The sequence below is a fragment of the Nicotiana sylvestris genome, chromosome 1 (genome assembly GCF_000393655.2).
Source record: "Nicotiana sylvestris chromosome 1, ASM39365v2, whole genome shotgun sequence".
NCBI lineage: Eukaryota > Viridiplantae > Streptophyta > Magnoliopsida > Solanales > Solanaceae > Nicotiana > Nicotiana sylvestris.
The window spans coordinates 127157179-127180119 of record NC_091057.1 but is presented as its reverse complement, the minus strand read 5'-3'; the positions used below and the strand labels follow the sequence as shown (position 1 = coordinate 127180119).

At 36.9% G+C, this 22941-nt stretch overlaps 1 protein-coding gene across 1 annotated transcript; it reads left to right on the top strand.

Moving 5' to 3' along the window:
* Nucleotides 1–1634: 1634 nt before the first annotated feature.
* LOC104221503 (zinc finger CCCH domain-containing protein 48-like) lies at nucleotides 1635–22578 on the top strand. The gene is made up of 3 exons (XM_009772577.2): nucleotides 1635–1836; nucleotides 4903–4964; nucleotides 21009–22578. The coding sequence occupies exons 1-3, from the start codon at nucleotides 1635–1637 to the stop codon at nucleotides 22320–22322; spliced, it is 1578 nt and encodes a 525-aa protein (XP_009770879.2). The 3' UTR covers nucleotides 22323–22578.
* The last annotated feature ends 363 nt before the right edge of the window (nucleotides 22579–22941 follow it).

Sequence of the window (22941 nt, the reverse complement as noted above, 5' to 3'; positions counted from 1 at the left end):
CATGACATGCATGAGGAATCTTCGGCCCAGTCCTTAAAGCCAATCTAATTCAGAAATAGTAATTCAAGAAATAGAGTGTGATAATGAATCAGAATACGACGAGGATGAGGCCTTTGAAGAGATTAGTAAAGAATTAAGCCATTTTGAAGAAAAACCCAAGCCTAACCTGAGTGATATAGAAGCAATCAATTTAGGATACCCAGACAATATCAGAGAAACTAAGATAAATGTCTATCTTGAACCTCAACTCAGGGAGGAGATAATTAAAGCATTGGTTGAATACAAAGATATTTTTGCATGGTCATATGATGACATGCCAGGTTTAAGCACTGATTTGGTGGTTCACAAACTGCCCACTGACCCGGTATTCCCTCCTGCCAAGCAGAAGCTAAGGAAATTTAAAACTGATATGAGTGTGAAGATCAAAGAAGAGATTACTAAGTAGTTCAATGCAAAAGTTATTCGGGTCACTCAGTATCCCACTTGGTTAGCCAATGTAGTACATGTGCCAAAGAAGGATGGCAAGACAAGGGTATGTGTTGATTACCGTGATCTCAATAAGGCGAGTCCCAAGGACAACTTTCTATTGCCAAATATCCACATTCTGATTGATAATTGTGCCAAACACGAGATTGGGTCGTTTGTGGATTGCTATGCGACTATCATCAGATTTTAATGGATGAGGAAGATGCAGAAAAGACGCATTCATCACGCCGTAGGGAACATACTGCCACAAGGTCATGCCTTTCGGTTTGAAAAATGCTGGGGCAACTTACATGAGGGCAATGACAACCATATTCCATGACATGATACACAGAGAGATCGAGGTCTATGTGGATGATGTAATCATAAAGTCCAGAAAGCAGTCTGATCATGTCAGAGATTTGAGAATATTCTTCCAAAGGCTTTGCAGGTACAATCTTAAGCTCAGTCCTGCAAAATGTGCATTTGGTGTGCCATCTGGAAAATTGTTGGGATTCATAGTCAGCCATTGAGGTATTGAATTGGACCCGTCAAAGATCAAAGCAATCCAAGAGTTGCCACCCCCAAGGAACAAGACTGAGGTGATGAGTCTATTGGGGAGATTGAATTACATCAGCAGGTTTATTGCTCAGCTTACGACACCTTGTGAGCCTATCTTCAAACTGCTGAAGAAAGATGTCGCGGTCAAGTGGACAGATGAGTGTCAGGAACTGTTTGATAAGATAAAAGGGTACTTGTCAAACCCGCCTGTGTTGGTGCCACCAGAACCGGGAAGACCTTTGATTCTGTATTTGACGGTCCTGGACAATTCCTTTGGTTGTGTATTGGGTCAGCATGACATCATCGGTAGGAAGGAGCAAGCCATCTATTATCTCATCAAGAAGTTCACGTCTTACGAGGTTAAGTACACTCAACTTGAGAGGACATGTTGCGCCCTAACTTGGGTAGCACAGAAGTTGAAGCACTATTTGTCCTCTTACACTACTTACCTCATCTCTCATTTGGATCCGTTAAAGTATATCTTTCAGAAGCCTATGCCTATAGGGAGGCTCGTAAAGTGGCAAATCTTGCTCACAGAATTTGACATCGTCTATGTGACTAGGACTGCAATGAAAGCCCAGGCATTGACCGATCATTTGGCTGAGAACCCAATGGATGAAGAATATGAGCCTTTGAAGACTTACTTCCCTGATGAAGAGGTAATGCATATTGATGAGTTGGAACCAATTGAAAAGCCAGGGTGGAAACATTTCTTTGACGGAGCTGCTAACATGAAGGGCGTTGGGATAAGAGCCGTACTTATTTCTGAAACGGGGCATCACTACATTGTTACCGCCCAACTTCGTTTCTACTGTACTAATAACATGGCTGAGTAGGAGGCGTACATTTTGGGTTTGAGGTTGGCTGCAGACATAGGTGTCCAGGAAGTCTTGGTCTTGGGAGACTCGGACCTTCTGGTGCACCAGATCCAAGGGGAATGGGGAAACACGGGATTTAAAACTTATACCGTACCGGCAATGTTTGCATGATCTTTGTCAACGGATTTAATCAGTAGAGTTCAGGCATATTCCAAGGATCCATAATAAGGTTTTCGATGCTTTGGCTACTCTAGCGTCAATGTTACATCACCCAAATAAGGCTTATGTTGACCCTTTGCATATTTAGGTACATGATCAGCATTCTTACTATAATGTGGTGGAAGAAGAACTTGATGGTGAGCCTTGGTTTCATAATATCAAGGAATATATCAGGATGGGGTGTATCCTGTACAAGCCACAAGTGATCAAAAGAGAACAATTAGGCAGTTGGCAAGCGGCTTTTTCTTCAGCGGAGGGGTTTTGTACAAAAGGACTCCAGATCTTGGACTGCTAAGATGCATAGATGCTAAGCAGGCCACAACTATTATGACCGAAGTACATTCTAGAGTCTGTGGACCGCATATGAGTGGGTACGTGATGGCAAAGAAGATTCTCCAAGCAGGTTATTATTGGCTCACTATGGAGCGAGATTATATCAGTTTCGTGCGTAAATGTCATCAGTGCCAAGTGCATGGAGATATGATTCATTCTCCACCATCTGAATTACACACGATGTCTGCACCGTGGCCTTTTGTTGCATGGGGCATGGATGTCATTGGGCCAATTGAGCCATCAGCATCAAATGGGCACAGGTTCATTCTGGTAGCCATATGCTATTTCACCAAGTGGGTAGAGGCTAAAACATTCAAGTCTATAACCAAGAAGGCGGTGGTTGATTTTGTGCACTCAAATATCATTTGCCGGTTTGGGATACCAAAGGTGATCATTACAGACAATGGAGGTAATCTCAATAGTCATCTGATGAAAGAGGTATGTCAGCAGTTCAAGATTACACATCGCAATTATACCCCATACCGCCCTAAGGCGAATGGAGCAGTCGAGGAAGCCAACAAGAACATAAAGAAGATACTCCAAAAAATGGTGTAAGGTTCTAGGTAATGGCATGTGAAGCTGCCTTTTGCGTTATTGGGTTATCGCACTATTGTTCGTACTTCGGTAGGGGCAACTCCTTATTTGTTGGTGTATGTCACCGAAGCAGTAATACCCGTGGAAGTTGAAATCTCGTCCCTTCGGATTGTCGCTGAGGCCGGAATTGATGATGACGAATGGGTCAAAACCCGCATGAAGCAACTGAGTTTGATTGATGAGAAAAGATTAGCAGCAGTGTGTCATGGCCAGTTGTATCAACAGAGAATGGCAAGAACATATAATAAGAAGGTGCGTCCACAGAAGTTTGAAGTGGGTCAGTTAGTATTGAAACGCATCCTTCCTTATCAGGCTAAAGCAAAAGGCAAGTTCGCCCTAAACTGGCAGGGGCCATTCGTCGTAACAAGAGTGTTGTCCAATGGTGCTTTATATTTAACAGATATAGTAGGAAAATGTGTAGAAATGTCTATCAATTCTGATGCGGTCAAAAGATATTATGTATGATTTCTTTGGTTAAATTGTATTTGTTTATACTTAGCATATTTTGAAGATTGGAATGACGAAGGCATTTTGTTCTGCTATCTAAACACTTTATCCTTTGTTACCCCTTTTGAGACTCATTTATTTCCTTTCATACCCCTCTTTTGGAATCAGTAGCAAAGTTCAGAAACGCACGTGCAAAAAAAACAACAAAAAGAGAAAAAGAAGAAAGAGGAGAGAAGAAAGAGGAAGAAAAGGAAAGAAAAATCACAACAACAAAGTAATTCCTATGACATGAACTACGTTCGACCTAATTCCTTTTAAGGATACGTAGGCAGCCTCACGGTTTGATCCCATCAAAACAAAAATCTAAAAGTCCCCAAGCAAAGAAACTAGGCAGAATTTGTGGTTGTTGCAAGAAATCTGATTCCAAAAGTTGTAATTTTGAACCCATTTGAATTGTTTTGAGCCTTTGAGACCCATTCTTTCTAACCCTATCCAAAAGCCCACATTACAGTCCAAAGAAAGAACTTCCGACCAATCTTTGAAAAATTTCAAGTCAAGCAAGTGGAGGTGATTCATATCAGGGGCAACACTTTGACCCAAGCAGGAAAAAATAATGATGAAAATGAGAGAGATATTGGTGAAAACCCTCACGGACACCATAAGGCGACGGGAGCTGAGAGAAATCGAAAATGAGAGTCTTATTGGTGCAAACCCTCACGGGCACCGTACGGCGAAAGTGAGTTGAGAGATGAACAAATGAGAGATGCTTGCTGGTGAAAACTCTTCAGGGCACCGCAGCCCGAGCAAGGTCAAGGTTTTGGCGAAAAAATCAGGTTGTGGAATTCCGGAGCAAAGTATGGCAACTGAAAGTTGATTGGTTGGACAGATTGAGCTGATTAATCCGAAATACCTGTCATGATCATTGGTACCAGCTGTTCCACTCAGATAAGTTTCTTTTCTTTCTCCCTTTTAGCAGTCATCCGGTTTTGGATTCTTCTTATCCTTAACTCGCAAAGTCATTGCATTTCATTTTCTTTTGGGTTTTATTCCTCTAAGATGTTTCAATGTCGATTTTGTTTGAGCAATAAAGAAAGAGTTTCAAAGCTCACTACCAACTTCCAAAATTGCGAAGCACAGTTTGGTTAGAACATACCAAAGACAGTATGATGTAAAGCAGGATATAAGAGGTCACCAGAAGTTTCATCGGTGAAATACTTTGGCAATTTCAAGGGAGATGCAAAGGTTCAGATAAAGGGGCCAGAGGTGTAAAACAAAAGTATGGGTATAGAACACTCGGGTCGTCAAAGGTCATGGGGTTTGAAAGTCAGACAGAAAGTCAAGCGGTTCTTAGCCAGTTCAGAGGAAGACAATCAAAACAAAGTACGGCAGCGGAGAGACTTTCAGCAAAGAATGCCATCAACTAACCACCACATTTTAAACTGACAAGATTTTTCTTTGATTGAAACAGGGGCAAAAAATTTTGGTTGTTCTGGGGAAATCCTCCGCAAGGGAAAGGCAAGAACTAGGCAGGTTTGATTTTGATTCTCAGGTCCCGCCTGGATAATGGGATTCAATTAGGAGTTTTCAGGACCCTCCTGGAAAATGAGACCTAGTTTAAAATTCAAAACAATCATGAATAGCATAGAGGAAGGTAAGTTGGTTTCAAAGTTTGCATGTTTTAGATAGGATTCAATTAGGAGTTTTCAGGACCCTCCTGGAAAATGGGACCTAGTTTAAAATTCAAAACAATCATGAATAGCATAGAGGAAGGTAAGTTGGTTACAAAGTTTGCATGTTTTAGATAGGATTCAATTAGGAGTTTTCAGGACCCTCCTGGAAAATGGGACCTAGTTTAAAATTCAAAACAATCATGAATAGCATAGAGGAAGATAAGTTGGTTTCAATGTTTGCATGTTTTGGATAGGATTCAATTAGGAGTTTTCAGGACCCTCCTGGAAAATGGGACCTAGTTTAAAATTCAAAACAATCATGAATAACATAGAGGAAGGTAAGTTGGTTTCAAAGTTTGCATGTTTTAGATAGGATTCAATTAGGAGTTTTCAGGACCCTCCTGGAAAATGGGACCTAGTTTAAAATTCAAAACAATCATGAATAGCATAGAGGAAGGTAAGTTGGTTTCAAAGTTTGCATGTTTTAGATAGGATTCAATTAGGAGTTTTCAGGACCCTCCTACAAAATGGGACCTAGTTTAAAATTCAAAACAATCATGAGTAGCATAATCTAGTATAAATGTATCCCAAAGGAATATAAGTTGGCTTCAAAGTTGCAGGTTTAAGATAGGATTCAATTAGGAGTTTTCGGGACCCTTCTAGATAATGGGATGTAGTTTTAAAATTCTTAGTAATAGTTGGTAACATGATTCAGTTTAACACTCACATATGTGCCCAGCTACCAAATAAGGGCAGAAATTTTCTTTGTTTTGTCTATTTTTGTTGAAATCAGGTACCCAGTTGGAGAACAGGGAGAATACAATTCAAGCTCAGTAGTCAGGCGCCCACCTGGAGAGCACGGGAATACAATTCAAGTTTAGCAGTCAGGAGCCCGCCTGGAGAACAAGAGAATACATTTCAAGTTAGCAATTAGGAGCCCGCCTGGAGAGCATGGGAATACATTTCAAGTTTAGCAGTCATGAGCCTGCCTGGATAACATGGGAATACATTCTAGTTTAGCAATCAGGAGCCCACCTGGAGAGCATGGGAATACATTTCAAGTTTAGCAGTCAGGAGCCCGTCTGAAGAGCATGGGAAAACATTCAAGTTTAGTAATCAGGAGTCCGCCTGGCGAGCATGGGAATACATTCAAGTTTAGAAATTAGGAGCCCGCTTGGAGAGCATGGGAATACATTCAAGTTTAGCAATCAGGAGCCCATCTGGAGAGCATGGGAATACATTTCAAGTTCAGCAATCAAGAGCCCGCCTGGAGAGCATGAGAATATATTTCAAGTTCAGCCGTCAGGAGCCCGCCTGGAGAGCATGGGAATACATTCAAGTTTAGCAGTCAGGAGCCCACCTGGAGAGCATAGGAATACATTCAAGTTTAGCAGTCAGGAGCCCGCCTGGAGAGCATGGGAATACATTCAAGTTTAGCAATTAGGAGCCCGCCTAGAGAGCATAGGAATACATTTCAAGTTCAGCAGTCAGGTGTCCACCTGGAGAAAGGGGCAACATCTCAAAATACAGTTCAGTAGTTAGGCATCCACCTGGAGAAAGGAAAAACATCTCAAAGTGTAGTTAGCAGTCAGGCGTCCACCTGGAGAAAGGGAAAACATCTCAGATTACAATTCAAGGCGGCAACAAAGGGATCTCACCAGGAGAATACAAGTCAGCATGGCAACAAGAACCACAAGAGCAAGTTTGAATATATAGATAGGATTTTTAGTAAAGCATAGATCATAGTCTAGTCTAGCGTCTTTTTATTTTGACATGGTGTAATAAGGGGGTTCAGTAAGCAGTAGCAGCAGCAGCAACAGTGAAATCACAACTTCATGGTAGCCCCAGCTACTAGACATTCCTGAACTACACTGACCTGATTCCTTTTTAGCCAAGGATATGCAGGCAACCTCAGAAGCAGGGTGCGGTCAACTCTTTCAAAAATGCTTCCCACGGAGTATTCAAACTGACAAAAATTGCTCGTATCCACTCATTTTATCTTTGCCCGAAAATTCTTTGTGTTTCCCAGCAAAGAGGGGCAGCTGTGAGCACGTGATTTTTTCTCTATATGAATTACTCCCATAAATTCAAAACAAAATAATTTCTTTCAGTGTTTGCAATTTTTGTGGATTTTCGTGGCATTTTCTGTTAATTGTTTGCATTTTTGTTTGTGCATTTTAATTAGTGAAAAATACAAAAATGTGTTGCATGTGCATTTAGGAGTTAATTTTGTATTTTAAGAATTATTTAGTAATTAAGTTGTTCTATAAAAAGAAAATCACAATAATAGTCATTTCACACACATTAACTCTAATTTTTGATTTTCATGTAGTTTTTATTTAATTTATTAGTGGTGTTAATTATCTAGGATTAGTTAGTATTTTTAATGAGTTAGTTTGGTTTTTAATTTAATTTAGGATTTTTTTTTAGTTTTAATTTTCAAAAAAAAAGAGAAAAGAAAGGAAACTAAAAGAATTAATGGGAAATGAGAATAGAATTGGGCTACTCTTTAAGTCCAAACTCTCAGGCCCAAACGCAAACCACCCCTAACCCACAGCCCAGTCGCCCCACCCAGTCCAATCTCGACCATAGCCAAAAACGACCTCGTTTAACCAGTGTTCAATCCCAGCCGTCGAGGTTTCTCGATCAAACGGCTGGGAACACGGGGTCCCTTAGTATATAAGTGTCCTAATGCCCCTATCCACCCCGTCTCTCACCTCTCACATGGACCCCTCTCAAAAACCAGGAATAAAACCTAAATTGCCTCCTTTGAACCCCCAACCCCAGACCATGGCGGCGTCACTGCCAATCGCCACCGGTACAACACCAAATGTTCTTCTCACTTCCCTCTCTCCAGATCCTCAAACACTTCTCCTCGAATCCACCCAGAACCTATCAAATTTCAAATCGAAATCTGAAACCCTAACCAGCCGCCCTGAAATTTCAATGTGTTCCGGTGGCGGCGCCCCCACCTTTCCCCACCAAATCGGCACCCTAGTGCCTCTTCGACCCCCTCTCCCCAAATCTGTGACCAGCTCCCCTCGAATCTGTCTGGAACTCATCGAATGTTGAATATGAAGCCCGAGCTTTTGAATCCAAATCCAAACCCGTACATGCAGAGTTGTCCTTGATAAAGAACAAGTACTTGACGTTATTTAGGAGTGCCAAGCCCCAGGTTCGAGTTTTAGTCGGTGAGTCCTTCCTTCATTTCTTGGTTCACCTCTCCTCCTTTTTCTGGTCAATTCAATTGAAATTGGGTTAATTGTGTTGTTTGAGAGTTGGTCATGTTCTTGTGCTCTTCGTTAAGTTTTATTTTCCCAAATTGGTTTCTTTACCTGTTTTGATCTATTAAGCACGACTTTGTTAGTACCTCTGTTTAATTATTCCAAACCCGCTTAGGGTTGATTTTGCAGTGTCAACTTTGTTATTATTAATCTTATCTCTTTTTAATTCATAACTGTCAAGGTAATAGTCAACACAGAGTCAAATTGTTTATTCGTGTTACTGTCACTTAGTTTTGTTGGGGTTTTGGGTCAGAATTTGAGTTTCTGAATGTTCATTTGGATTGATTTGGAACCAGCCTTGGGTTTGAGTCATTTATGACCCAATTCAAGATGCCCGATTGTTTTGAGCCCAAGTTTGTTTGGTTAGCAAGGTAAATAACAAGGGCATGGGGGGTAGTTTGGGTATTTGGTTGAGGAAATCTTTCTGATAACAGAAATAGGAAGCTTCTAGTAGGTGTTTTAATTTGAATTTCATATTGTTAACAAGTCAAAATTTTAGGGATATCTAAGCTAAAAGCAAATTTGAAAAGGGCTTAAAGGGTAGAACTAAAATCTGAAAGGTTGCCCTATTTGCTTGCCTATAAAGGCACCTTTTCTTTCCTTAGAAGGCAGACTTGAAGAGATAAAATTCTGAAAATATTCACGGCTGAAACTCTGAACTTGTTCCATTGATTTCTCGGCTTTGAGTGTTGAAGTTTTCAGTGATTGAAATATTTTCTGATTCTTTCCATGTTTGAGATGGCTTAAATTTGGATTTCTTAAAGTTTTGGGTTGAATTCTATTGGGTAGTTACTGTTCCATTGGCTTTCGTTGGCCATTTTTGCTGTTTTATTGAGTTTGGGTGTTGAATCCTGTTGTTGCTCTACTGTTGTAGAACACGGACCCCTACATTTTGATTTCTTTTTAATTTCCAGGTATTGTTCATTCCTTTGACCTATGAAATGAAGAAGCCAAGTATTTGTTTGAAGTTGGAAATACATGAGAATTAGTTTTCAGCATATGTTTTGTTTTCTACACTTCTGAAAATCATCCCATTTCAATTTTGAGATCATTTGTAGTGTTAAACGAATCAGGTGTTCCAAATTATTAGTGATTTGCATGAATCTTAATGTTCAGATTTGTATAAAAGGACTCCAAAGGACTATTATAGTGTAACGTGGATTAGAATGCTTAAGCTTTGGGTATTTTTTTTGCTTATTATCTGTTGATATCAACATCATTAGTATGAGTTCCATTTGAAGGGTGTAATTCAGACTCTTATTGTTTCTTAGATTAACCTATAGGATTGATATTTACCATTCACATGTCTTGAGCAAAAATGCCCAAATAGCATGAAACTGTCTGTTAAAGAACAGCTCCAAAAATCTGAGTTAAGCATATGGTTACTCGATGCTTGTTTAATTCTGAATCTCAAATGCTTCTATGTTCGTCCCTATTGTAATAGTTAAAACAGAAGATAAATGGGAAATTTGTATGCATGTTTCATGAGACTAATTTTAATTCCATGCTTGCTAAAATAAAATCAGATTTTCTTTCAGTTAGTTAATTTTTGCCAATTATTTTAAGCCATGGATTAAGTTGTTCACACGGCTCAATGCTCCATGGTGATATTATGTTGATCATCGTTTTTAGCTAACTAGACAAGCTTGGCAATCTTAGGGCTGATAAATTTGGGCCTGAATCTGAAAGCTTGTCCAGAATTAGAATTCTGCATATGGCGTTGAGGAATTTTTGAGTGAAGGGTGATGCTAGTCAATTGAGACTCTTTTTACTACTTAATACATAGCAGACTTTCATCAATCATAACTCAATTCCCGTCTTCTATAGTGTGAATTCTGATCCCGAATAACTAAATAGCGTCAGTGAGGATGCCCATGCCCAGTCCCAGTAGCTTCTCTTTCAGCTTCTTAACCGCGTGAGGCCTTTGGAGAAGCAAGTAATCCATTTCTATCTCTTTCCTCAGGTATTAAGGTTCCTGCCCTTCTTGTGTCATGGGCTTAGGTCTTCTTATCCAAGAGGACACTTTAATCTTGCTTTAGAGGCCCGTTTGGGTTAGCTCAATGTCGTTGGTCCGTTTCCCTTGAGTGTTGATTCGTGGGTGTCAAATTTGGCTCAGGCCTTTAGCATTATATATATTTTGAACTACTGGGGGTTGATTCTTTTCCTTAATCAATTAGACTCTTTTGATATTTTGAGGTGTGTCATTCAAACCAATAACAACTTATGGCCCTCGTGTGTTAATTTAGAAATGCTCTAATTAGAGTAAGTTGAGGTGCGACATGCCAAACAAAAATGACAATTGCATGGCCCACGTCTAATTAATTTTGTTTACCCTTAGAACTCGAGGCGTGCTATTTAGTAAATTTCATGGCCCTCGCAAAGTTGCAAACGCGAAATTGCTTTAGGCGCGTTAATTTAATAATATTATTTTTCTAAATTCGGGTGCGCATTTATGTGACCCAAATCCAAATCACAACGATGTTAAAATATGTCAAAGACCACGGGTGCATGTATGTGACGTGGTTTGAGACGTGTTTTAATGACGTTGTAATTTTCTCTAAAAAATGAATAAAAGCGGTTAAAAAGTTAAAATTTGCACGTAGTTCATAATTATTTAAAATCAGATAATTAAGCCAAATATAATAGTTGAACGACCGTGCTAGAACCATGGAACTCGGGAATGCCTAACACTTTCTCCCGGGTTAACAGAATTCCTTACTCGGATTTCTGATTCACGGACTTTTAAACAGAGTCAATCTTTTCCTCGATTCGGGATTCGGCCAGTGACTTGGGACACCATAAATCTCCCAAGTGGCTACTCTGAATCTTTAATAAATAATCCCGATTCGATTATCCTTTAATTGGAAAAACTCCTCTTACGCCCTTTCCGGGGGTGTAGGAAAAAGGAGGTGTGACAGCCTTGATATTTATAAATGAGGATATTGCTTCCCCGGATTGAAAATAAATGTATAAATGATGACAACTAATTTGGAAATTTTCCTATGAATAAGAGAATTATTTACTTGCTTCATGCTATTGAGTTACAACCATTTTTTTATAAAAACCCTCGATTTACTATATTATTGATATATTATTATTAGACCACTAGTAAGTGTCGAAGTCGACCTCTCGTCTCTACTTCTTCGAGATTAGACGGGATATTTACTGAGTACACGTTGTTTTTGTACTCATGCTACACTTGATGTGCATTTTTGTTGCACATGCACATATACCCCTAGCGGCCTAATGGGTGTAGCAGCATGGATGATACGACGACTTAGGTGAGCTGCATCTCTCGAGGCGATCCGGAGTCGGCATAGTCTCTTTTAGTGTATAGTATTTACCTTCTGTCCAATTTGTATTCCGGACAGTTATTGCACTTCATTTGATTTTCTAGAAATAGCTCATGCACTTGTGACACCGGGTTTTGGGATGATTATGGAATTATTAAATATTAAGTTTGTTAAAGACATCATCTTATTTCAATAAATTTCACTATTTATTATTTAATGTATAAAAGGAATGATTTCAATGAATACTAAAATAGAAATTTAATTAACTTCTTGGGGTTGGCTTGCCTGGCAGTGGTGTCCGACACCATCACGACCCTTAGTGGATTTTGGATTGTGACTGAATTCTTCAGTCAAAGTGCTTGAGTTTGCAGATAATTCCTTAGAATGGCCACACAAATTTCTGATTATATGATATGAGAATCAAATTTTGCTAAGAAAAAAAGAAGAAGTCAAAACCCTCTGCTATGGCAGAGAGAAAAGAAGCGTTCTTTTCTTTGAAAGAGGGAAAGAGATGGAACCCGAGTCAAATTTGATTTTAATTTTAGAAATAAATTTAACCATTGGATTAGATGCATCTAATGGTTGAGATTAATCCTGATATAAGTAAATAAGGTATAATAAAATAAAGAAAGAAAGCATTTATTTGGAATTCTCTAGAAGATAGAAGAAATGATCTTGACTATAGCTCATGCACTTGTGACACCGGGTTTTGGGATGATTATGGAATTATTAAATATTAAGTTTGTTAAAGACATCATCTTATTTCAATAAATTTCATTATTTATTATTTAATGTATAAAAGGAATGATTTCAATGAAGACTAAAATAGAAATTTAATTAACTTCTTGGTGTTGGCTTGCCTGGCAGTGGTGTCCGGCACCATCACGACCCTTAGTGGATTTTGGATTGTGACTGAATTCTTCAGTCAAAGTGCTTGAGTTTGCAGATAATTCCTTAGAATGGCCACACAAATTTCTGATTATATGATATGAGAATCAAATTTTGCTAAGAAAAAAAAGAAGAAGCCAAAACCCTCTGCTATGGCAGAGAGAAAAGAAGCGTTCTTTTCTTTGAAAGAGGGAAAGAGATGGAACCCGAGTCAAATTTAATTTTAATTTTAGAAATAAATCTAACCATTGGATTAGATGCATCTAATGGCTGAGATTAATCCTGATATAAGTAAATAAGGTATAATAAAATAAAAGAAAGAAAGCATTTATTTGGAATTCTCTAGAAGATAGAAGAAATGATCTTGACTATTAATTTAAAATGGACTAGATCTGATGAATCCATGTGGCAAGGTGTGGGGTCAAAGTGTGAAGGGATGAGGAGGGCATGTGTTAGGCGTGTGTTGGTTATGGGATTAGGACCGTTGGCGCATATGTGGCGCTGATGTAAAGGCTCATGTGGCGCTTATGTAGATGAAAGAATTAGGCAGATGGGTTGGCGGGTATGGGCTATTTTATGGGCTATTTTGTGAGCCTGGTTAGTTGATTTATGGGGTCTAAAAATCTGAAAATGTGTTATAAGAGTTGGTCCCATTTTAAATAACATTGAATTTTACCAAGATGATCCAATTTACATTTAAAAGTCCTTTTTCACTTTAAAATTACTATGCTTCCATAATTCTAATTTATAATAAAATATATTATATTATATTGTTGTAAAAATTAATATTTAGTATATATGCATTTGTATATAGAATAAGAAATAGAGAAATAAAATATATTTTGGTAAATAATGTTTGTATTAATTATTACGATGCATTAGCATTAAATAATAATATGATAGTGACTAACTAACTAAAATAATAATAACGATATAAATACAATAAATAAATATACTAAATTATTTTAAGTCTAATAATTACATTTTATTTTATAAATCTTGAGGCTAGAAAAATATAGCAAATATTTTGGATAAAAATATGTAAAATATATTTAGTAAGTTATTAAGAATTAGGAAGCATAGAGAAATTGATTATGAAAAAGGAAGGCCAAAATTGGTTGTCAACAATTTTCAATAATTCGTCTCATCATTATTGATCCATGATGGCCTAAACAGCCATGCCAAAGCACAAAAGTATTTGAATCCGTAAACTTCAGGTTTACGATAGAGTGTGCTTCAATTGTACTAATTTTTGAATAGTATAAGCTAAAAGATAAAGTCGGTAACATTTCTACAATGTATTTCTGGCCAGAAATATACTTTGTAACACAAAGATATTCCACGTTCATTTCATATATTGTCTCAACATGATACCCATTTCGACGGATATCTACAAAACTCAATAAGTTTCTTCGAGACTTGGAGGAGAACAAGGCATTGTCTATAATAAATTTTGTTCCCTTAGACAGAAATATAATGGCTCTTCCGGAGCCTTCAATCAAACTTACATTACCTGAAACTGTTGAAACATTTGCTTTTTCCTTATGCGAATAAGAAAAGTATTTCTGATCCTTGAATATGGCAAGAGTTGTTCCACTATCAATAACACAAATATCTTCATGATTTCTCTTTGATCCAAATATAATTTGAGAATTATCCATATTCTTCAAAATGACATAAATAAAATATATTATAGTAAACATCATTATCAAAACATAACTTTTATTTATGTACAACAATTATATAACCATACTATCTATTACAAACAACAAAAATTAAAATATTTACATTTCTACAGATTCACCACCGATACATGACTTGTTTCTCTGTTTGGGAGTGCAAAGTAATCAACTACATCCAAATGCATGAAGTCTAAATTATCTTCAGAAATAAAATTTACTTCAGCATTTTTCTCTGTCTTCTTCAGGGAGGCTTGATAAAGCTCAACCAGGTGCTTTGGCGTACGGCAGGTACGTGGCCAGTGTCCTTTTCCTCCACATCTACAACATGTATTTTTTGCATTTGGTGCTTGCACCGCTTCATGCTTTTGTTCCTTCCTTTTCCACTGCTGGTGGTGAGAAGGGTTCTTTGGTGCATTATTATTACCATGATTAGAGTTTCTTTCCCGACCATGGCCATGACCACGACTGGGGCCACGACCTCTTCCACGTCTAGCTTGGTGGAAGTTCATCTCATTCACTTCAGGAAATGGACAATAACCAGTAAGTCAACTTTCATGGTTTTTCATTAATAGCCCATTATGTTGCTCGGTTATTAGAAGATGTGAGATAAGATCAGAATATTATTTAAATCCCATCTCTCGATATTGTTGTTGCAGGAGCATATTCGATGCATGAAATATGGTGAAAGTTTTCTCTAACATATCATGATCAGTAATATTATCACCACATAATTTCAATTGGGAAATAATTCTGAACATAGCAAAATTATACTCACTTATAGATTTAAAATCTTGTAGCCTTAGATGAGTCCAATCATAACGTGTCTGTGGAAGAACGACCATCTTCAGGTGGTCATATCTATCTTTCAAATTATTCCACAGTATGACTAGATCTTTAATAGTGAGATATTCCATTTTCAGGCCCTCATCAAGGTGATGGGGTATGAATATCATTGCTTTGGCACGGTCTTGGTTTGATGCCTGATTTTTATCCTTGATGGTGTCTGCCAGACCATCGCATCAAGATGAATCTCAACATCAAGCCCAAGACATGTAACTTTTGCCCGATATATCCAGGGCTACAAATTCAAGTTTAGAAAGATTTGACATTATATAAAAAAGAAAGTTCGTACCTCAGATACTTTCAAAGTAGTTGCTCGAGATGGCAGAGTCTCGTGCTGATAACGTGTTATAAAATAAAGACTATAAAGTAAAGACAGGTATAGAGAGAAACTGATATATTATTCGACTTCAAACTCATGTACATAATGAACTGAAATCTCCTCTATTTATAGAAAAAAGGAAGATGTTGTGTAAGCTGCTACTATACCAGATATAGATAATCTTCTAGCGAGGATAATATTTATCCATAATGGAGTACCAAAAGGATAAACTCATTGTACCAGGTATGGATAATCTTCTACCGAGGGTAATATTTATCCATAACGACATACCAAAAGAATAAGCTCATCGTACCAGGTATGGATAATCTTCTACCGGTAATAATATTTATCTACAACAGAGTACTGAAAGGATAAGCTTATTATACTAGGTATGGATAATCTTTCACTGGGGATAATGTTTATCCATAACAGAGTATACAAAGGATAAAATTCTTCAGAAGGCTTATTTCCAATAAAATACTAAATAGATAAACATGTTTACGATGGAGTCTCATATGAATAAGCTTCTTCAGGAAGCTTATTTACTAGTACCAAATAAACATCTATAATATAATATATTTATAACAGAGCTTTAATTTTGCGGAAGTGTGCCTCCCTATTTACTGATAATGTAAATAATTTGTATCATCTACTTTAATAGGCTACAACATACTTATTATTTATGAAATGCTATATTTTTACGTTATCAAGATTACTATGGGTGTGTTTGGTACGAATGAAAATATTTTCAGAAAATATTTTCTAATTTTTTCATGTTTGGTTGGCTTAAATATTTTGAAAAATATTTTTCTTATTAACTCATTGTTTTCCCTATCAAAAGAAGGGAAAATATTTTCCAAAACTCTTTTTCAACCTTCCCCACCCTATTTCTCATCCCTACCAACCCCAAACCCCTTCACCCACCCACCCTAAATAGAAAAATATTAATAATACTTTTTTTATGTTATAGATAGAGTTTTTTTTTTATTTTAACAAATGAGTATTTTCTTTTCTTGATATAAAAAGTATTTTTTATTTTACAAAACAGTACTTTCTTTTCATGATATAGAAAAAATATTTTTTTCAATTCAACAAAATGGTGTAGTAAAAAGTATTTTCTTTCATTTCAACAAAATGAGTATTTAATTTTCTTTTCACGATGTTGAAAAAGTATTTTTTTTTAATCTCAACAAAATGACTACTTTATTTTCATGTTGTAGAAGTAGTACTTTCTTTTCAACCAAAAAAAGAGTATTTCCTTTTTAGGTATGGAGCTTAAATCTCAACGTTGTTTTTGCGTAAAAAAAAATAGTAAAATAACATATTAGTTCCTTTGAATTTGTGTGTATTTTTATAAGAATAATTAAATTCTTGAAGAAAATAGAGTCCGGAAAACGTTGAGAAATATTTTCTACTCCCTAACCAAGCATTAGAAATATTTTTCGAGAAAAGTTTTTCACTCACCAATCAAACATGGGAAAATAAGTAATAAAAACCACTCATTTTCTAGAAAAATATTTTTCATGGAAAACGTTTTTGTTCGTACCAAACACACCCTATATATTGACATTTATATGTTGTTGTAAGTCATCTAAACGCAATACTGTTAGTGGAACTAAAGAACGCGTCTTAAGTTTCAGTGCACCTCAAGTAACTACTACGTAAGTTTCGTTTTGGCTGACTAAAGAATGCGTACGTCTTAAGTTTGTCATCAAGTAACTACATAAGTTTCGTTTATTCCTTATAGGACTAGCCTTAGATAAAGCCGGTGAAAAAACTGAATGGCTTCGGAATTTTTTGGAAGACAATTTATTTTGGCCCAAACCATTGACACCAATATGTATACATTGTGATAGTCAAGCGGCAATTGGAAGGGTTGGGAGCGTTATGTATAATGGTAAATCTCGTCATATACGACGAAGACATAAAATCGTTAGGTAATTACTCTCTAGAGAAATTATCACGATTGATTATGTAAAGTCAAGTAATAATGTGTCGGATCCACTTACAAAAGGCATAACGAGAGAGGTAGTTGAAAAATCATCAAGGGGAATGGGACTATGGCCGAGAACAAGTCATAGTGGCAGTAACTCTACCTAGAAGACTGGAAATCCCAAGATCTAGGTTCAAGGAGATCAAACAAAGTCATTAATGACAGTTCAACATTGTCAACTAAACTTTTGGTCCATTCTCGTGATGAGACAATATTCAGTACCAAGGATAAAGCATTAAGACTTTTTAATGATTTCTAAATTTGATACGGGGTATATCAAATAGTGTATCTACGGGATGACACGTTTAGGAATCACATATGTAAGCGTGAAGTGTTAGCCGCTTCAAGGAGAATTTTGCAAGGTCAGTTCTCTATGCACTTATGAAACCAGGCGGTGTTCATGGCTTAAACGAACACAACAATGAGAACTAAAGACGGTTAAGGGTTGGTTGTGTGACTTGTGGTTGTCTAGGTATACACCAAAGTTCGACGGTTCAAAGATATCAAATCTACCGATTGATCGAGTATATCTGACATAAGTTCATTACGGAAAGTTCAACGGAGAACCTACTTATCCAGATGCAATTATTCTTTGCTTGTGAATCACACAGTTTTTCATGTATATTTCCGTGATATAGCCATTCCCCATTCATGTGGGGGAATGTTGGGATTTTTTAAAGCATTAATGAGGCTTAAAAGAGGGTGAATGGGAAATGAACTTTTTGAGTGAAATTTTAAGTTTTCCCCCTCGGCAAAGGGACATTGTCCCATATTGGAAGAGGAAGAGGTTTTTTATGGGTATTTAAGCAATTGCTCTTCTTCTAGCTCTTAAGGAGTTGAGAAGAAGGCAAACCTCGCGTCGTCGTCGTCATCATCGTTGTCGCTCGCTCCACTCGGCCTCGGCTTCGGCTTCGGAATCGGATTCGGATTCGGAATGTTATTAAATATTTTTTTTAAAAGAAGGCAAGCCTCGCGCCGTCGTCGCTCGCTCGGCTTCGGATTTGAATTTGGTCAAATGATCGATTGATTGATTAATTTTTTGGACCAAATTTATTTGTTAATAGTAAAATATTAACAGAAATGTTATTAAATATTTGTATTAATAACAGAATATTAATATTAAAATTAATATTAGTATTAAATCCCCCAATCCGTTTTTCTGTGTTGGTAACAGAAAATTAACTACCCTCTTCAATTTTCCCTCTTTATTGTTGAGTAAATAGCCATTTATGTTATGGCATTTATGCTATGACCGTTTTGCATAAACAACCATTTTGAAGAGTTGCACCTCTTCAGATTTCAGGCCAACTTTGGCTATAAATACAAGACTATTCTGCTCAGAATTTTCATACGATTTTCTGAGTTTCTTCTCCTTCTTCTGCATAGTTTTAACATCAAAGAAAGCAACAGTAAGTGTGATTTGCTACCGAACTTTGTGTTCGCTGAAACACTGGGGTTTGAAGTACCACTACACCAGTGTGTAATTCGTTCTATCCTGGGAGGAAATAATCCATAACTTTGGGTACTAGGAGGGAATTAAATTTCTTAAGGAAACACTGTGAATTCAGTGGGCTCGAATTGGTTTTTATTATTTCGTTTACATTTCTGTTTATGTTTATTTATATTTTTCAGAATTATTTTATAAATACAGTTTACTAACACTACAATACTAGTAGTTCCTTCGGTGTATGCAAATTATGTACTTTGGGCAAACATTCTAGGAACTGAAGTAATTAAACACTTTTTGGCATGTAATATTGATATACAAGAACAAAATATGCCCGTTTTATGGGTATTACAGCAGGGGCGGATTTAGTTCAATAGTTACGGGTTCCCCTGAACTCAGTAGCTTTTGTCTAGAACCTGTATTTATATTGAAAAATTCATTAAATGTATAAGAATATTTAGCTTGGAACCCAGTCCGTTCATTAAGTTAGTATTGTATATCAACTCGAAATTTTTATAAGAACCCATAAACCTAAAATCCTGGATCTGCCTCTCGATTACAGTACCTCCATCTAACCAGTACACTATAATGTAGTTCTTAATATATATGTAATTTTTCATTTGACCAAAAAAAATTACTATATATTGACATTTATATGTTGTTGTAAGTCATCAAAACGCAATATTGTTAGGGGTCGTTTGGTAGAATGTATTAGATAAAATAATGCATGTATTAGCTTTATGTATTAATAATATCTTGTTTGGTACATATTTTGAACCTATGCATTAGTTATGCATGCATTAGTTATACATCCTATTTGGTATTATCCTATGCATAACTAATGCAGTAAAAAATGGTATTAGCAATGCAATGGGTTTTACTACATGCATTAGCTTAGTTAAAGACAAAATTGGCCATCAAAATTTATGCTTGATTAAAATATGCTAGTTAATATATTAATGTAAGTATAAAATAATCCAAATAGTGAGAAATAAAATTATATCTCTAGTAAATAAATAAATACTTAGCATATTTCCTTTTTTATAAATAAATATTTGGTTCTATATTACAATATAGGTAAACAAATCAAATAATTTTTTTAAAACTTTTTCATATAAAAACATTTCTCAATATATATTTCTTTTAAAAAGTTAGAGTGATGGACTGGTTTTGAGGGTATTTTTGTAAACAAACAATTCTTTTAGAAATTGTGCAATGTTTTAATACATCAAACCAAACAATGGACAAGAAATATGTCAGCATAACTAATACCAACATAACTAATATCAGCATTACTAATACATCTTATTCAGTATTATTCTTATGCACCCTACCAAACGACCCCTTGGTGGAACTAAAGAACGCGTCGTAAGTTTCAGTGTTCCTCAAGTAACTACTATGTACATATTTTTCGTTTTGGCTTGACTAAAGAACGCGTATGTCTTAGGTTTCAGTGCTCATCAAGTAACTACATAAGTTTCGGTTATTCCTTGTAGGACTAGGACTAGGTTATTCCAACGTTAAATAGGCCCTAATTAAAATAAAAAAAATCATATGTTCATTCTTTAATTGAGCTTCTCAAACCCTATTGATCACTCTCGCTCTGTCTCTCTCTTTCTAAGCTCGGAGAAATCACTCACACATAGAACAGAGTATTGTAAAGGTCAGTAATGGATACTAACATGTTAGTGTATTGGGAAAAATTGTATTTTAAATATGACGTGACGAATACGTGTCGAAACACGTAAAAGTCAAATGGCCAAAGAGTTACAACTAGCCAAGAGGTACGAGTTGCAACAGATACGAGCAAATGGCAGAGGAAGAGGCACGGGCAGGAATATAAATAACCCAGCACCCGTACCTATCTAAGTAATTTATGTCCGAGAATCAAAAGGAATGAATCTGACAATAGAAAAGAGTGCAGATATGGTATTTAATAGGCATTGAATGTGGAATACGTTAGAAAATTTGTATTGAATATAATGATTATGTAACGTAGCATTAAATGTCTTTAATAACTCATAATAACCTCATTATGATTTGGGCAAAACGTATATTTCCAAGATATCTATAAAAGGGAGACATCTGATCAATTGTAAGGACACGAAATACTAAATTCTAGCTTTGACTAAAATTTCATTTTTTGGTTAAACAGTTACAACTGGGGCTGATGGGTCGTCTTCATCCTTCACAAGATCACAAACAACGTACTACTAAAAAATTAGTAGTATGTAAACATTGGTTGGCTGGCAATTGTAATAGGTTTCCCTGTCAATTTCTACATAGTAGAGAATTAGTGGAACCATCATGGCCAAAGCAGCAGCAGCAGCAATATGCGAAGCGGTTTTCCGATGATCATAATCCGAAGAAGAAGAAGAATTACAACAATAATACATGGCGGAGGAGTAGTACTACTACTACTACTGCGGCTGGTGGTGGTGGAGTAGTTGTGACGAATAATAATAAGACGGAGAAAGTTGTTTGTAAATATTGGGTTAAAGAGAAGTGTAACTATGGAAACAGCTGTAAGTATTTGCATTCTTGGACTACAGGGAATTGTTTCACATTGTTGGCGCAACTCCAAGGGCACGAAAAAGTTGTTACAGGTATTGCTCTGCCCTCAGGTTCCGATAAGCTTTATTCGGGGAGCACGGACAAGACTGTGCGATTGTGGGATTGTCAATATGGAACAGATGCAGGGGTCTTCAATTTAGATGGTGAAATTGGCTGTATGTTAACTGAAGGGCCGTGGATTTTTGTGGGGTTGCCTAATTTTGTCAAAGCAAGACACACTCAAACAGGAACTGTCCTTAGCCTTAATGGTCCAATTGGACAAGTCTATGCTCTTGTCTTTGATGACAATAATCATATGCTCTTTGCTGGTACAGAGGAGGGGCCGATATTAGCCTGGAGATTTGTTAATGGGAGTAATTTTGAACGAGCTGCAACATTGATAGGACACACACATCACGTGGTATCGCTGTTTGCTGGAGCGGGCAATATATTGTATTCGGGTTCCATGGACAAGTCAATAAGAGTATGGAGCCTTGAAACTTTTCAGTGTTTACAAGTCTTGACAGATCATACAAGTACAGTTATGTCTGTTCTTTGTTGGGAAGACTTCCTTTTATCGTGTTCGTTGGATAAAACGATCAAGGTCTGGGCTGCAAACGAGAGCGGGAATTTGGAGGTTACATATACCCATCAAGAGGACAGTGGTGTGCTGACTCTATGTGGTGTGCATGACTCAGAAGCAAAGCCTGTGTTACTGTGCTCTTGCAGTGATAATACTGTTCGCGTTTATGATCTGCCTTCCTTTTCGGAGAGGGGGAGAATATTTTCTAAGCAGGCTGTCCGGCGCATCGAGATTGGTCCTGGTGGTTTATTGTTTACAGGTGGTGAATCAGGTCAGGTTAGAGTCTGGAAGTGGTTAACTGATCATCAATCCAGCAGTACAACTACAGCTTGAGATTGGGTAGCCGTATTTACAAAGAGACACTGTAGTTTTTAGCATTACTGTCTTCTGTTTTTCTTTTCCTGTTGAGGAAATGTATGTACCAATTGCAAACAAGAATACAAATAGTACCAATTTTGATTTCTCAGAGGTAGTACCTCTTATATAGCCTTGCCGTTTTGTTGCTTTAACTATCATTGAGCTCTCAAGTCCTTTTCTTCTGGTTTTTGTACTTGTATTCATGTAAATCCAAAGGATACTGATGTAGCTCATACAGTCTTGTGTACTCTTGAATATTAACTCATGTTTTTATGCATTTGTGTTCTTGGCCCTCTTTGGACGAATTCATTGTTGTTTTAGTTGATCGTGATTTAGTTTCATGTCCGACACTTGTTTGTTTTGGTAATGGAAGCTTTTAGTTAGATGTTGCACTAATTAATTTGTACTGTATAACTAAGATCAATGGCTTCAAAGTAGACAGTGGAGGAAATTCTGCACTTAAAATATCCCACATTGTATGCTGACAATACATTTGGTAATGGTTGTTGCAAATGAGATTCAATTAAGACACTTGAGAGTTGTCTTGGCGTTTGAGGTAACATCTGGACTACGTACTATTACTCTGGATAAAAGC